The 17629-nt window shown below is 38.7% G+C and overlaps 1 protein-coding gene across 9 annotated transcripts in view; it reads left to right on the top strand.

Moving 5' to 3' along the window:
- PPP2R2C (protein phosphatase 2 regulatory subunit Bgamma) overlaps positions 1-17629 on the top strand; it is a 187688-nt gene that overhangs the window by 99938 nt on the left and 70121 nt on the right. For 3 of the 9 annotated variants that reach the window (XM_040556168.1, XM_040556166.1, XM_040556167.1), the window contains exon 2: positions 1351-1506. The exons of the other annotated variants lie outside the window; for them this stretch is intronic. In XM_040556168.1, the coding sequence (XP_040412102.1) occupies positions 1494-1506 (13 nt within the window). In that variant the 5' untranslated portion in view covers positions 1351-1493. The remainder of the gene's footprint in view (positions 1-1350; positions 1507-17629) is intronic. 9 annotated transcript variants of the gene reach the window in all.

Genomic DNA, 17629 nt, shown 5'->3' with positions numbered 1-17629 from the left:
CACTGTTTATAATGAATCTCTGCAAGTAATCATATATACCACTCCCCTGCTGGTGTAACTTATCATAGCTCTGCTGCTTTTGGAAATTATAATAGTTATGATGGTTTGCATACCCAGAGGACTTGCCCCATTTCTACCGAAAGAATACTGTGGGCTTGATTCACATTCACCGTTTATTAAGAGTGGTGCTTTTAATAGTAAAAAGGAAAGTAGAAGAAAAACTCTGCAGTGAGTAGGATGTGTGCAAACACACACCTGAGTGACTTAAGTTGAATGGATTGCTGCTGTCTGGACTAGATTCACATAATGACAAATGCCTTCATAAAAAGGACTGCTTTGATACAGCACTTCATCTTTCTGAATTTCAAAGATCTACAAATCTAAATGTAAGCATGTGTAAATAAGCATTGAAATCATCCTGGCATGTATAATAGATTTTTTTTTCCTATTCAGTACTTGCATTTATTTTTCTTCCAATATACCTTCTAGAAAAGAAAGGCTTTTGGAGAAAATTGAAAGATACAAATTAAAATAGAAAATATATATCCACAAGGATCCACCAAGTTATTCTCTTTGATGCTATACAGACCTGGGATGAGGGGTTGATAGCTTGGGCTGCTCTGGTTTGAATATCAATATTAATGTAAAATGGGTTCCTTAACTTCATCTCCTTATGTCCTGATGACAGGAATGCAGTTTGTTTTTCTGAAATAGAGCATTTTATTTGTATGCTTATGTGATACCTTTTTTCTTTCCTACCACTTTTTGATTTTTCATTAGGAAGATCCTGCCTTCCAGTAAAAGAGAAAAGGGCACCTGTTCTCTAAATCCTGTAGTCTGAGGCTCTGGGGTCTGTTTAAAATTTTATTGAATGAAGCAGTTAATGCTTCTTAAAACCCTGCTTCAACAGGTATTCTGTAGAACTGTTCTTGATGGAGGGTAAATTGATTAATCTGAGTGGAATCCCTTCAATAGCTGTACAAAGGGTTTCAGACTAAGGAATTTTCAAGGTACTTAATTATTTCAATGACTTAGGTCAGGACTGAACTATTGGTACCTGCCTGGTAATTCAAGAAATTAGGAAACTCGAGAGAGGAAACTCTCTTGAGTGTCAGCTAATTAAACAGATGGAAGTGAGTATAGGAGCTAGAGAGATCTGGGCTGAAGCTTGTGATTTACAAGTCTGGGAAAGTCCATTGAGGAAGTATTTTTCTGTTATTGAAAGTGATTGAGAGAACAAGGTGCTTGCTTGCTTACAGGGTCAACAGTTTTGTTCCTGCTTGAAAAATGAACCTTAGATGAGGAAAATTTTCACCGTATTTTTTTGTCTTGAATTTCTTTGTTTTTTAGGGAAAGCTATAAGGAAGCTTGTGCGCAAGGCGACTGTGGTGGCATCTAGAATCCTCAGATATCCTTGACTGAATTCATCTGGTTTTAGCCCTAAATATAGTAGACAAGCTGCACTGCTTGCACTGATAGATTATATCTTCCAAATGATAGACCAAGGTACAGTCATGTATACTCACCATTTTTGATCTCATTTTACTCTTGATTCTGTTGCTTTTTGGATAGTTGTGACAGTATGGTTTGTCCCCATTGTTATGGACTGTCTTTTCATCATCTGCCTCCTGCTAAAAGTGCTCTTAAAACAATTAATTGAAAGAGATTTCTGGCCTGGCTCTGGCATTTGATGTTGCCAGCTGCTTACAGGCTTGCAGCTTGGTGGGAAGCTTACCCACTGCTATGATTTACAGACTTGCCTTCAGTGGCAGGTAGGCAGTGGGATTGTTGGCAGCACAACTTTATTTTGTCTTACTACCTGTGGAAAAGAAAGAAGTGAAAACCTAAAACCAAACTCCACCTTTTTGACATATATTCTGCAATTACTTTGTGTACTCAGCAATCATAAAATGAAAACAGACTGTGTTCTAACAAAGCTTAGATTTTGACTGTAAGATAACAGCTCTGTTATCAAAAGAAAAAAATCAATAAAGTATAATGTTAAATGATAGTTAATAATTAGGTTTGTTTATATCCGCTTTGGCACTTCAGCTAGCTTTGGAAACAAGCAAGCAATCTCAGTGCCAACTGGCTTGCTTTCTGAGGCTAGAGCTTCTCTTTGTGTTTGTTTTAGATGGGGGTATCTTCTGTCTCCTACCTGTGTCTCTTCTAAACTCTAGGGAAGGTGATTTAGTAACACAGAATATCACCAGTTTCACAATGTTTTTTTTGGTGTGATTGTGTTGGTTCACATGTTAAAGAACTTACTTCCTCTGGTATCCAATAAAATATTTAGCTCTGCTTGGACAGTGCATGAGATCTTAAAATTATGATTACTGAACCTTTTTTTTATTGCTTTATCTGAGTATGACATTGGTTGAATATTAATCCAGTTGCACAGAGGCTATTAAAATTGTGATGTGATTGGATATTGAACTGGAAGACTTCAGAGCTGTCATTCCTTTTGGCCAAAGATGGGGGAATGTTTCCTGGTTGTGTCTTCTCAGTTCCTTCATGCTGCATATTGAGCTGCAGCTGTTCCATGTCTCCACCTTCAGATGTTGAGCTTTACCTTTATTTTGGATGTGACCAGATACAAAATCTTCCAGTGGCTTCTCCAGAGAGCACAAAGGACTTGGGAGAGCTGCTGAATCCGGAACAGGCGGTCCTGAGATAGATTGGCTGGCACTTTTGGCCTCTTGTGAACGTCCAGGTTTTCTGGGGGATATCCTATAGCAACCATGATCAGCATGAAGTAAATGATCGGCTGGTCCTGTGGAGCATGACCACAATAAAGAAGTCTGTAGGTCATGCACAAAGAATTTACAAGTTGCATGTGGCTTTCAGGCTGTTACACAAAATCTGTTTTCTGTTCTCTGGCAAAAGATACTGGATTTAAAGAATGAATGCCATGGAGGTTCAGGCTGGCAGAGTTGGTCTACAGATTGTTATGCTTTTGAATACAATTATTTTAAAATATATGTACTTGCTGAGAGGTTGATGAAGAGTTCCCATCATTCTCCTGTTTAGTTAGTACAATATAATGAATAATTAAATATATGTCTGCCTTTTCAATCAATAGCGTCAGATCACACCTTTGGTGCACAAAAAGGTAATTTTTCTCTGTTATTAGTGAAGCAGGAAGATAAGCACATTGCCATTTGCTGAGTAATGGTACTATCTCCGATGACATTTAGCTAGCCTGGAGTGGTCTGCGTCAAATACTTGCCATCCTTCTCCACCCCCAGTGTTTTGTGATAAGAGTTTATATCTATTTTATATCTATCTGTTCAGCAGTTGGCAGGTCAAAGCACTTGGGTAAGGTAAATTCATTTTCTTTGTACATGGAAATTCTGGTATTATTTAATGGTTGTTTTAGGTTAGAAAAAGTATTGCGGTACTCTATTTGCAATTCTCAGGAAAATTCTGACTGCCAATAAAACAATTTCTGGACAGGAGAGGCCTTGAGAGAGGTTTCTCCTACTGCAGGAGGAACTGTGAGCACCACATTGGGAATATCTGGGAGCTGGCGAAGGAAGCTATAGCTACCCATAGGCTTTGGCACAAGGCACTGCTGTTTAATGCCTGCTGTGAGAAGAGAGGATGGGTCAGGTCCTTGTGGGATGATAGATTTCTGTTAACATAGATAGCACTGTAATGGTGGCTGTAGTCTGAACATACAACCGTTAAATCCTGCTAGTAAATAAAAGGGTTTTAATACTTGCTAATTACATAATTTAGAAATACCTGAGACCCGTGGACATTAAAAATGTGGAATGAAAACATTCCCTGAAGAGAAGTGCATAAATGTTAGGAAAAGTTGGATTTATTTTATTATTATTATTTATTTTTTGTTGTTAGCTGCTTTTGTAGTTAACTGTACAATCACAAGTGAACTTTATTTTACCTCAGTAGTCATTCACTGAAGGAATAAAACTTATAGAAACGAATCTTGAAATTCCCGTGGTAAATTAGTTTCTTTTATCATTGTCTTTGAGTGCTTGACCCAGATGTTTTTCCTTTATTTTAGAAGTCTTCATATATAACTAAACATTTGTAATAACACACAAGATGTTCCAGCTAGATATTAGCTTGAGTTGGAGCATAGCAATATACGGATCACCTTAGCTCCAATTCACCAGCACAAAGGGCTGGTGATGAACATCATTAGAAGAAAGTAGCAGAGGATGCAGATTTGAAGTGTTCAGTGGAAAAAATCTAAAAGCTGTTCTTGGAGAAAACGGGCTGTGCTAATGTAATAAACACACACTGAGAGAGACCTTGCAGCATTAGGAGACAAATAACAAAGAAAAGTTTAGGGGCAGAGCAATGCAGAAAATAATAGAAAAGTTGTTTTACATTTTCAACTAGTAAAGGGATTCTGTGGAGATAAAAGAGTTACTAACTAATACCATCGAGCATTTAATATGGAGGGAAAGTCTGATGCATTAAAGAGCAGTCCATATAGCCAGAGGTCTCTGTAACACAAGGGCCTAATGGATTTGTTGCATTGATGAAGTGATGCAGGGTGGGAAACATGGTGGGGGATATGGCAGAAAACCAGGAATAGGCAGAGCTTTACATCCTGTTGAAATTCACAGCTAGAGCATGAATTTGGCATGGAGGAGGGTTTCAAAACGAGGCTACAGTTCTTCACAACAATAGACAGGCAAGAGGGCTGTTGTTATTCTTGTTCTATCTGCGAACCACATATAATATGGTATTGTGTGGTGGTTGCTTTTATAGCCGTTCATTTTATCTCACTGCATCCCCATCAAAAAACACAGCAAACGTGGTCAGCAGCTCAAGTGATGTTTCTTCAGCAGCAGCATACTGATCCGAACTTCTCTGTGTGCTCAGCACTGCAACATCATCGAGCGGCTGCTGGCTGTGCTGCTATTTAGCAGTGCTCTAGCTGCTCCTGACAAGTTGATGTACTGGCACATCAGGATCCTGTATTGGTACATCATAGGGAGACAGGATGATCGGTAACTGTGTTCCCTTGCGGTGCCGTGGTTATAAATACACTTCATGAGGAGATCACTTCTTCGCCTTCTCGTCTTGCACTGTTCTGTATTACGGAGGTGGTGCTAATGCGACCGGTCTGATACTGGGTAATTAAAGGCTTCATAAACCTGATGTGCTATTACATGCCTCTAGATGCAGTTTATGTGCAGTGGTGTGTTTTCCACCATTAAAACGTGCAAGGGTAATAACTAACAAACTTGCACACCTATGCGTTTTTCTTTTATTTTTTACAAAATGTTAGAAGTGAAATGCCAGGAACTTCCCTGCAAAAATAAATAATTCTGACCTTCAAAGGAAACAGAGAAAAGCTTTCATCTAATATTATTAGTTATTTCATTATAGCATTTTCTTCTGTTCTATTTTGGGTTTTTATCTCTTCACCTATTTGTGTAATGAAGCCTTTAACTAGTTTACAGTAGGGCAGCAATTAATGAAGATTAGTTTAAATATTAGCTTAAAAAAAGAGTCATCTGCCACCAAGTTGATGGGCAGAAGTCGCGATTAAAGAGTCAATGGAATAACTGGGTAGCACATCATGTCTTCAAAGTTTTAAATACTGTGTGAGCAAAAATTAACAAGTAGCAGTCACTTTGAATAGCTGGTGTTGTTAACCTTATCTTAATAGCCTTATCTGAATACATTTAGGAGTCTAAACAGCTAAATTGATTTCTTTCTGCAGAAGTTGTGTGGAGCCCTTTGCATGTTAATGTGTAGCATGGCGTCTGGACATATTGTAGCTCAAGCAAAATCTGAAAAATTATGCAGCTGCAACTGTTTTATTTAGCAATTATTTTAAAACCCATTAATAACTACACTTAGCAACTTTTCATTACTTACCTGTTTGTCAGTGTAATTTAGACAGCTTCTTTAATGATCTTAGTAGTTTATATATTGCTGTTCAATTGCTGCAAATAATTCTTTTCTGATTAATATGATTCAGACTAAAGCACAGGGTCAGTAAAGATAATGAGAGGAGCAAACAGCAAAAGTGAAAACAGAACTAAAAACCCCAGGAGCCCTCCCCCAGTATAAAAATGAACAAACCTCAAGGTGACTCCTCTCCATTTCCCAAAGAAAACCAGCACACGCAAATAAAAAGTACTATATCCTTTAAAAGCCTAGAAAAGGTCCAATTCTGGAACCAGCTGTTCAGCTGCCATCTGATTAGTACTTCCTAATGCTGCCTGATTATTCTACTAAAGGGGGGAAAACAAAACAAAACAAAACCTGAAAGCCCTTAGGGTTATTGAAGGAGATCTGCGTTCTTTCTGTTAAATTTAATTAGGGATTTAGAACAAGTTTATCCAGATTTTACCCATTAAACTTTATGACTGAGAAATTTGAAAACGAGCACTCCATCTATAAGGTAACTGCTTTTGGCACAGGTCGCTCACTGGAAAGGAAGTTTTGTTTAAGTCATTAGGATGTGTATGTATGTGTTTGGCCCTGGTGTTTCCTACCATGTTAATGGAACCTTCAATGTAAATAAACAACTGGATAAGCTCACTATATCTAGTTATGCTTTATGCGTGTTCTAAATATTTTTTCTGTGCTGCTTCTGCTGTGGTAAAAGTAAATTAGGATGTTGCTAGAGTATAAACTGGGGACCCTAGGGGTACTGAATTACAAACTAATGGAGCTAATTGCATTGTTTCTTACAGAAATTAATGACAATTTCAGCATAAAACCTGTTAACTCAAACTAGCCTTTTAATTACAAAGTAAGAGAAGTTCTGGGAAGTTCTGAGTTGAATAATGGGTCCTTGTTTGCAAAGTCTTTATATATCATCTACAGCAGTTTTATTTGTTGTTGTTGCCCACAAGGGCCCTTATTTTTCTCGGAGAGTTGGGTGCAGTCCTGTGACAAAGGTTGCTCCAGTAGGACACCAGGTGGGTCTCCTTGCAGCATCCCCTACAGGCTTATTTGCGACACAGCCTTGGCACTAGTACTTGCTGAAACCACACTGTTCTCAGGACAGTCTCACTGAAGTCAAGCTGTTGTAACACCTGGAATCAGCATGTGGAAGAACAGAAAAAGAAAACATAAATTGTGGGTGTGGAGAAATTAGAAAGCTATCATTAGAAGGCTATCATTGCACTGAGTATTGTGTCTGTCTGCTGCTTTGTTCCTGCCTCAGTTGCAACAAAAGGGAAGCTCACTGTGGTTATGGATGTCTCTTAAATACTACAGATCCTTATCTTTTTTTCTTAACTTTTCTTTAATTCTTAATCATTTCTAATAAAATAAATATTCAGCTGTCTCATCCTCTGAATAATACTTAGCCGATCTGTTTCCCTACAACAAAAAACTAAACTAAACCCAAATCTCCACAGATGCAGATATAACAGTTGCATTGCTCACTGTTTCTTTAGCAGATTGTTCCATTTGTTTCCTGTTGATACAACCAATAATATATTGGATTTTAATCCAGCTTGTAGAAAACCATGTGATAAACAAATGTGTTATCTAGGAAAATGAGTGTCAGTTTTAATAGGTTGGCAAACTGCTATGTTGTGAAATGCTTTTATCAAAACGTTAATAGGCATGGATCTCTTAAGGAATCAAATAGAAGGCAGGGAAAGAAAAGACTGCTGTAGAGACTCAGTTTGATTAAAATGTTTTGGTAAGGAATCCTTAATTATTTTAAAGAAAGCCACAGTGGGGTCTTTTCTCCTGTGCAGATAAGAAACTGGGAAGTTTTCATATTGCATTCAGATGCGTGATGTGAAATGAATTAGTTATTAGCGATATCTCCTTGGGGCATATGCACTATAAATAGCTTTTCCAAGTCTATTGCTTTATTCTGCTCTGCACTGTATTGTTAAATTGCAGACCAGAATAAAAATGTCTCCAATCCATTGAACTCTGAAGCCATGAATATGATATAGATTTTGCTGTTTCCCACTGAGGTCTATTTGTGTGGTACACAAACAGCTTGGTTCAGTGCCCTCTGATTTTTCAGAGTCCCAGGAAAAACAAAACACCTGTTGTTGGTTCACCTTTGACTGTTTTGCAACATGGGGAGGTGATTTAGGTTTAATAATTTATTCAGTTCCATAATAACATTGGTAAGGGTGGAAAAAGCTTTTTAGTTGGAGCTGTGAAGCAGGGAGTCAGCCCCACTGGCTTTGTTTCGTCGTAACAAGTACATGTGAATTGGGGCCGTAAGTTACTTTTCAGCTTTGGTCTTGGAGAAGAGGTCTGATTACAAACCCAGAAGACCAGGGTGTTTTCTGTGGTCCATGAACAATAGCATATTGTTTATGCTTTTGTTTTGTAAGGAAGATGAGAGGACACTGTCCTCACTGTTAATACTTACCCTGCTTTACAGTAATGAACTCAATGTGCTGTCTGGGCTAGTTCAGGGAGATTTCCTTTATTTGCAGTTACTAGAATTTGAGGGTGTTAAAATTGCAGTGAGCTTAATTCTCTGCCTGTTCAGTTCAATATTCTTATAAATCCGGGATTATACCCAATGTATTACTCTTCCACCACTCCAGACAAGACAGGAACTTCAGACTCTTGAGGAAGTGATCCCCATAAGGAACCCAGAAGATATTCCTCTTGGTAATGTTTATAAAAGCTACAGCTACTTTTTTAGTGATGAACATAGCAGTTTGAACAAGAATGCTTATCACCACATTTAGACCATTTCCTTGGTTTTTAGGCCTCTCAGAAGCATAGTCCTGATGTGCAGTGTATTGACTACAGTGGGGAAGGATACTTGGGCCAAGCCTGCCACCCTGCTGTGACTCCTCTCTAGAGGAGGTGTAGAGAAGCAGTCGGCTGAGCAATGTCTCGGCAGCCAACTATTGCTCCTACTGCCCCTCAAGAGTTGTGAGCAACGGGTGAGGAGTCTGTCTGTAAAGGGGCAGCAGCAGCCTTCTGTGTTGGGCAGCAGCAACCCTTGCACAGCGTGAGGTGTGGTGAGGTCCATTTGTGAGGTGGTTGTGCAGGGAGGATGGGAGAGCGCATGGACACATCCCCAAAAGATGAGCTTCTGCCCTGGGCATTTCAGGACTGCAGGACCCTGACTAAGGCATCACTTAGTTCTGTTCAGCTTGCTCAAACTGAGCTTCTTTAACGCAGTTAAAGGCTCTTTAGTAGTTGCCTAAAGCTCAGAAAACAGGAATGCCTGTTCCCCAGTTCCACATGACCTGTAGAGATTTCTAAAGTAAATTAGTGCTTCTGTTTTGAAACGGAAGGCTTCCCTGAGCACTCGAGTATGTTAGTCAGAAGTGACTTAGCTTAAAAAAAAAACTCATCCCATTCTCACCTAATTCTGGTAGGGGTAGGCCCAAATTCTTACCAAGTCCATTGAGCATCCTGAACTGTTAGCTGTGCTCAGTCTTGTTAATTAATTCAGATTGTGCTGGACTGTGTGGAGTTGTTGGTTAGTGTCCAGTTTGTTCAGCAATACTGCAGAAGAAGAGGAGGAAATGTCAGGAGGAAGGGGGCCCCATTTCTGTGCACTACCCATGCTGAGATGACTCAGGGAACTGAGAGAATTTGGTGTCAGACTTAGCTCAGGGGAGTTTGAAGGCACCAGTTGCAATTTCACTTTCTACCAGGTGAGAGGCAAAGCTGGACTGGGACCTCCAGCATTTCTGCTCGCAGTCTGTGCCACCCTGGCCAATGCGATCTGTGGTACCACCACAGCGGACTCGAAGCATGTTCCCTGCCAAACCCTCCCCAAAATGGTCCACACCATTGGCAGTGTCATCTGTTCTGCTCTAGTCTTCCTGGAGGAGATACCACCTTCTGGCACCATAATATTTCTCTCTGTATCCATTCTCTTGAGGTTCAAATTACCACCAGGCAGCCAGGGCCCGAGAGCTGGAAGTCAGGGAGAGAGTAGCAAAGGTGAATGCTGGCCCTTGAGCAGTTAGCATCAGTTCAGGGAGGTAAGCACATGGGCTTAGCTACTCCTCTCTTTGTATTAATGAGCAACGCACTTGTTCATTTGGTTGCATCAATAAAATCTCGTAAAATAAAATGCTGCACTGCTTTACAGTGACTGCGAATTTTCTACTGCAGTGAGAAATAGTAAATACAGGTTTATAGCGTTTTAAATATTTTCATGGTGTGTTTTAACTTGCTTGAGTGATCTTGCATGCTGCCTTGGAGGGATATATTATAAATACAATTATTATTATCCTTTATGCCAAAATGGCATTGACATTGGTCGAGATTCTCTTGCGGACTGAATAGCATAGCACCACTGAAGTAAAAAGACAGATTTGGTACCTTCTGTTTAAATTGTCATGGTTGTCTGAATTCTCAGTTAATTCAAAATCCTGTTTTATGGCCTCTATTACACAGGTTTCTGCCCCCTCCTCAAAATCTCTCTTCCGGAGTGACAGAATGTAACCAGAAATGTGGTTGCTCTTTATGGATTTTTTTTTTCTATTTTACTGTACGTGGTTTTGGTTTTGTTCTTTTTAAAGCAAGAATCTATGCTGTTCTATAAGTGTGTAGGAAGGTCTTTCTATTTCTCTTTGCTTGTAATGTAAGCCTTTAGGATTGGACTGATAAATTTGGCCAATTCAATTTTAAAATGCAAACAGAGTCCTCATCTTGTGTGGCTGGCAAACTTTCCCTTTTATCCCTCAGCCAACTTCTCTCCAGTCCACTGGTTCTCCTCCCCTCTGTCATGCTTGCTAACTTTTGCAGATTAATTTTTTATGAGAGATACCATTAAAGTGACTTTGGAGATTCACATAAATTATCTCCACAGCTTTCCCTTACTCTTTGCTGTTGTGAAGATTTTGCTAATGTTTCTCCAGTGCCGCATGTGTTCTCTAAGCCAGTGCTGAGTGTTTTTCTAATTTGTGCATTAAGTAATTCCAGCTTGATTTTTTTTAATGAAGTAAAATGCTAAGATGTTAAGTATGTTATGTAAATTTTAGTCATCGCGGAAAGGAGGCAAAGGAAGTGAGGTCTGCTTTATCGTTTGCACAGCTGTTATACCTCTGTGAACCAAATTCAGCAGAGCTCAGCCTGCCAAGAGGATCCCTGCCTGCTCCTATGCCACAGAAATGTCTTTCTGAGGTGCAGTTCTGATTCTTCGTTCCCTCAGTTTTTGCCTTTTAACTTCTAAATATTGGCCCTCAAGTTCTGGAGGGTCTGAGCAGGAATTTACACTCATATAGGAAGAAACTATGCACATGTGTTTGTGTTTGGTGCATGCTTCATTCTTAGAAGCAGGAAAGCACCATTTATTTGCAGTGTCCCAGTATCTTGCCACAAATGACTAAAGCAGAGACTTAAGGTAAGCCAGGCTCTAGCATTGATTGAAGCAGCAAGCCTAGAAAGCTGTGCCATTGGCAAACATGAAGATTCAGGCCAGTGTGAGGCCTGCGGGGTGTAGGCAGCCTGTTCCATCCCGGGCATGTAAAAGGAGTCTCTGCCCTGGTCTCTGAGGTGATGGTCTTTATGTTTAAGGAAGAATGATGAGTGTCCTTTACTTTTTTAAGAGTTGGTGAAAATGCGGTAATTTTATGTATTTATTTATTTGTCTTGTACAAAACTATGCGTACATCTTCAGATGTGACTTAGCTCTCTGTTTTGTACTGCAGCCCGTCATCTTTTAATATCTACGTAGTGTCTCCTAGATTATGTTAATGTTTGATGCTCTGCTAGTAAAATCTGGGAAAGTTTTATTGCTGTGAATGAACTGATTCTGCTTTGTTGCAATTTCATTTTAAGGGACTAAGTCTTGCATCTGGGAGAGCTGACTTAAGGCCAGATTTGTCACATGAATTTTTTTCACCTAAGAACCTTATAATTTGCTTTTGAGCTGTCAGACTGAACATAAACTGAGCCTCTGTTACCCTGCTCATGTAGCTCCAAAGCATTGCATTTTATTTGAGGGTTTTCCAACATTTATGATTGGTAGGTGGTGCATGTATAGGTATGAAGGTTAATTAAATCAAGTGGTGAAGTTTGTAGAACAGGGAATGCTTCATTAAGCCCTGTGTGAATTAACATGTACAATCTGTTCACAATACCCCAAGTGCCATTCACTGAGACAGTGTAATTACAGCTTACACACAGTTTCATTAGTTTGTGTTTCTTCTGCTGTGGTTGACATGTATGTTGTCTTCACTGAAACCCTGGAATAGAGGAGGGACTGCTCACTGGTGGGCATCTGAGCATACTGACATTCAGCAAATCATTTTTCCTTTGGGTTCTAAAATGTCTTATCCCAGATGTAATTAAGCTTGTAATTCATCAGCTGACACAATTTCCCCCCCTCAAATTCCAGACCTAGCTGAATACTTATGAAATGGCTTGTACACATCTTTGCTTTAAATAGATGTGGACACAATAATCATCTTTCCCCAGTGCTAGTACTTCATTTTCCTTTTCTTTTTTTTCCCCTTGTTGTTGTTTGTTTGTTTGTTTTTAATTAATTAATTTATTTTTTTTTTTCAGGGCAGGATGCTTTGATAACCTAATGTTGTAGTCTTTAAGACGTGTCTCTCTTTGATGAGTATGATGTTCAGGCAACTATAAAACCTAGGTGGCTGTAGAGATATGAGGGCTTCAGTAAAAATTTAACCATGTAGATTCCCAAGGGTTTCTTTTAATAACAACTTCTGCTACCAGAACTGTGAATGCACTTAAACAGTCTGAAGTGTTGTCACCAAACCGGGCAAATTTGCATCTCTCTTGATCTAGTTGATTCCCGGAGAAGGGAATGACAGTTAAGGATCCAGTTGTGATCACTGAAAATCAGAGACTAGATGTGTGCATAAAAATTTGGAAAGTCATGTGCACATACTTGATATTGCCCTTGAGATAAGTCCCATGGGCCTATTTAGGTGAGAGAAATTAAAGATCAGAAAGCACTTGAGGTCTCAGGTCTGTAGACAGAAAAGCAATATTAATGAGACTAATAAAAAGACTAGTGAGGAGGAATGAATGATGAGCTTTATTGCAGATCTTATCTGTAAATTATTTCTTTATATTAAAAAAAAATCAGCATAAATCCTCTATGAAGTTGCCAGACTGATTCAAGATCTGAATACAGCGGGGATGTAATGGAGGTAGCAATAAAACCAACCTCCTGTTGTCCTGCTGTTGTTCTACAAATACCTTTAAATAGAGAATTACAGGAAAGCAGATGAGGGAATGAGGGAACGCCGATGTCATCCCTTTGTAAAATGTAAGTCCAGCAATGGGAATCGGTGCTGCTACTGAGAGAGACCGCAGGGCAGGCAGACTGGGAGGAGAAAAAACTCCAGGATGACGGCTCAGGGATTAGTCATGGTGTTTTGTACAGTTGTGTGTTAGTGTTTGGGAGACTACTAGCTGTATGGTGACGCATAGGAGCTTTTAAAATATATATATATTTCAATATATATATATATTTCAAAAATATTTCAAAAATTTGGGCTTTAGAAGTAATGGGCTACATCAAATTGTGGCTGTCTTCAATGTGGATCAGTACAGCACTAAGAGCAGTTAGTTGTGCCTTTTCAATATAAAAGGCCTCCTGTTATTTATTCATATCAGTGCCACAAGAGCGTGTGATGCCTTATAGGTGATTAAAATGAACATGCCACCAGAACCTTATAACTTAGACAGAGCACAGCAAGAGGTGACAAAAAACAGGCAGATAAGTACAGGAAGCATGAGGGTAACAGTGGCAAAAGCTCATGAAAATGCTTTCATATACCTGTGAAAGCTTTCACTTATGCCTCACATATGTTTCCTCACTGCATGTTGCCTATGTGTCTTGCTGGTTATTTGATTTTTGGTTTTGCTAACATATTCTACTCAGACTTTTGTCCTGATATTGTTTCCCTTGAAGTCCCTGGAAGGAACTCCTAGCGATTTAAACAGTGTTGGATCAATCTCAGTAAGCAAAGACTGGTGGGATGTGGTAGGGAAGATGCCTGGCACTCTGAACTTTTTAAAAGGAAATGTTTTGTTAGAACAAATAATGAAGCACCCTGTAATTTTTGTTGCTCATGGAGTAGGTGTAATATTATGCACAAAAATAATACATGCTTCATCTTAACTTCCCAATACCAAGTCAAAAAGTTTGCTGTCCTGCCACTGTTAGCATCCCATCTACTTCTAAGAATATTTCAGTTGTGCAGAAAAACGTTTCTTGTATTTTCCACAATGTTGAGATGATTGTTTTGAGGATTTTTTTTTTTAATATATATTTACATCTATCTATCTATCTAGATATATAGATCTTTCTGTTAGTAGAACTCTGGCCATAATTAGTGCTATCAGTGGGTAAGTGCATAAATGCATGCATCTCACTTGTATTCTATTGAACTCCTTGTCTCAGTGATGTACTGATTCCTCTCATGTTAAGTACCTCCTGTGTAGAACATTGTTATTATTAGCTTTAAATATGATGTGTTGTTTTTTTTCCAATTAATTGAGGTTCTCCATACTTGTATCATAAGATAATTGCAAATGATTTCATTTGCACAAATTGTTGTTTTATCATCTTTAATGTTATGCCTCCAGTGCTATGGCTCTTGCTGGTGTCCCGTCTGTTCACCTTTATCCTTCTGTTTTTGCCATATCCTTTTCAGCAGTATTAAAATTTCTTCAGAGTTTATGTATAATGTTTCATTATTCCAAAGGGATCCCATCAGCTTGACAGGAATTCAAATTTTTAAGAAGTGCACATTGGCAGGATGTATTCTCAAATGCATAGGGCAAACAGGATAAATGTATGTTACATGCTGGAAAATATGGAGAGCAAACAGACACCTTTGACATTTCTTGAGCAGCAAATGGTAGATTCTGCCTTGCAAATCCCTATTTGTGTTTTAAACTTCATATGAACAAGAACCACAGAAGTGGAAGAAAATGATTTCCCTTTCTATGAAGATACCATTAGTTTCTGTTGAATGGATTTGAGGGGGAGATTTCTTAACTATTCAGACATGTAAATATGCAGACAGACAAGTTATGAGAGCTTCAGGCATATCTGACTCTCTTTAAAATATCTTTACAACCTTATTTGTTTGTGTCTTTCATGCCCATGTAGATACTCTTCAAAAGATATATCACAGCTGATTTTGTTGATGTTACATGTCTGAGAAGCACCAAATAATACAAAAACACTCAGTGCATCGAATGGAAACAGATGTGTAATAAAGTGTAATGAAATTTATTTACCTGTTTATGTGAGTGCTGCACATGTTTGATGGGTAGAACTATTTAATAAACAGCCTGCCCATGTGTTGCCAAATAGTGAATTAAATTCTGGTAAGTCTGCTTAAGTAGAGCTATATTCATGAGTATGACACTTAGTCTATTTACACCTTTCCAACTGGGTTAAAATGTCAAAAAGATGTATTTTTGTAATATAAGTACCTCAATTCCTTTTGGCATTATTTTCTGTAGCTCGTTTTATATGCATATCTTTCTTTTATATTATCATCATGATGGTATTAATTTGGATGTGCAAATTAGCTCTTCATGATGTTGTCATGTCAGCATCTGGATTCAAGATGTGCTGTTTCATAAGCACTGCATCCTATTGTGTTTCATCAGAGTCCCCCTTTCCTAATCTAATTATTCATAAGGAACCTTGGGGATTGTGCTAATGGGCATCTGAAGCTATAAAGAGTAATGAAAGTGGTTGTGTTACTGCTATGCAATTAAATGTATATAGAATACCATTCATATAATTAAATTTAGGATTTTTACCACTCTTTTTCTCCTTTATAGTACATTAATTATTTCTCTTAAGTTAAAAAAGAATACTAATGAAGTTTAAGAGCTTTTTACTAGAGTTGTGGCATTTATAGTCACAAGTTGATGCTGGCTTTTATTTTTAAAGGCATTCTGCAAATAAGCAGCCAGTAGTGGGAATTCATTTTTATGGGTTTTTCATGTTTTATGTGGAAGGGTGGAGGACGTTTCTGGCTGAGGCAGCAGAGGGGGGCTGCTGTGTATTTTTTGCTTTGTATTATGTCTACCGGTTTGATCGGGTGCAATACACATTATGCTGCTGCTGACAGTAATGGGTATCGGCAGTCACTGCAATTTGTAAGTTCAGCGTGACCTTTGGTCGGGGTTTAGTTTTCTGTCTTTGTTCGTTTGGAGGAAGTGTTGTGATGAATGAAGATAAAGTATTTAGATCAAGCAGTCAATATGTTTTATGCTGATAATTCCATATTAATAAGTGCTGATGGTTGGCGTCTTTAAGGTCTGCTGACAATCTGACTGAAATCAATGGCAGTTTTGCCTCATTTAGTTCAATGGGACCAACAATGAGTCTTTAACCAGCAGAAAATTATAAACGCCAATCTCTGCTCATGTGCCATTCAGCATGAACAAAAGTTTTTATGGTGCTGTCAGGCTGAAAAAAATCCTTTTCTTTCTGGATAACAAAGCTGTATTTAGCTGAGGTAATCCCTAGGTAGCCTGTTAGAGGTGTTCCAGCTTTGTTATTTCCAACAATAGGGAATGTGGCCACTTGCTGATTCTACTTATTTAAGTAGTTGCTACTGCTCAGAATAGCATCTGAGACTGCTGTGCTGCGGAAATTCGGCTGCAGACATCCTGCATTACCCTAGTTATCTTGAATTTTCATGTGAAATTCAGACTTTTATTTTAATGCTGTGGAGTACATGATATTAAATTCACTGTGCAGTGACAGCTGTGATGTTCCATGGCAATGAAGGGACCAGGGATTGTGAAAGCATCCTCCACCTTTGATTAGACACAGCTGGCTGAGATCTCATCCTATGGTCTGGATGGCCTTCCACTTCTTAACCATAAAAATCATGCTGTCATTCTAAAATTGGTCATCTGCATAGTAGCCTACTACAAAATGGAGTGGTAACTTCATAAAATACCTCTTGCTGGTTATCCTTAGTTTTCTCCCCAGGTTCCCAATGGGAGAAATGAGCTGTGAAGTTTGAATGGGAATTTAATAGGTCCAGGTCCTGTCTGACCAAATGACAGCTTCTCTCTAATCATCACTAGAAAAGCAAAATGGGAGAAGAAAGAGAGGGAAAGCGCACAGAAAATGTGGTCTCTTGGCTGGATTTTCAGATTGCTTGGAGCTTTAAAGGTCAAAACCAACACCTTAGGTTAGTGCCTCCTTAATTACCAGGATACAACCTCTAGACCACAGGAAAAGTATGCCTTTTGCATTACTCAGCAAGCAAGTTTCTGCAGTCTGCATTAGTTTGCACTTTAAAATATTCTTAAAGTACAGCAGCATTTCACTAGTTCATTAATCTGTCCTTACAAAGGCAAATAAGTTTTGCCTCCAAGAGGAAAAGTTGTCTCAACGTCTGTGCAAAACATTCATGGTGCTTGGTCATATTGGCTGTCTGCAAAGTCAGGTTAACACTGTTAGATGTTTTACCAAGATTAAGGATTCTGATGAAATGCCTGGCATGTTTTCTAGCAGTTTTCTGTGGTTGACCATTACTATTCCCATTTGCTCTTAGAACTCAGCGTTGCTCTCTCATACCTTCAAAGCATATCCTCTGAGATAACACAGCTGTGTCTGAAAATCAGTAGATAAGAAAAGAAAACCTTCAGTCCATTCAAACAACCTTTTTTATTTCATCTAAAAGTGGTTGGAGTTTTTTATTTGTTTGTT

Source organism: Cygnus olor, chromosome 4 (genome assembly GCF_009769625.2).
Source record: "Cygnus olor isolate bCygOlo1 chromosome 4, bCygOlo1.pri.v2, whole genome shotgun sequence".
Taxonomy (NCBI): domain Eukaryota; kingdom Metazoa; phylum Chordata; class Aves; order Anseriformes; family Anatidae; genus Cygnus; species Cygnus olor.
This window is presented reverse-complemented; position numbering and strand designations above follow the sequence as displayed.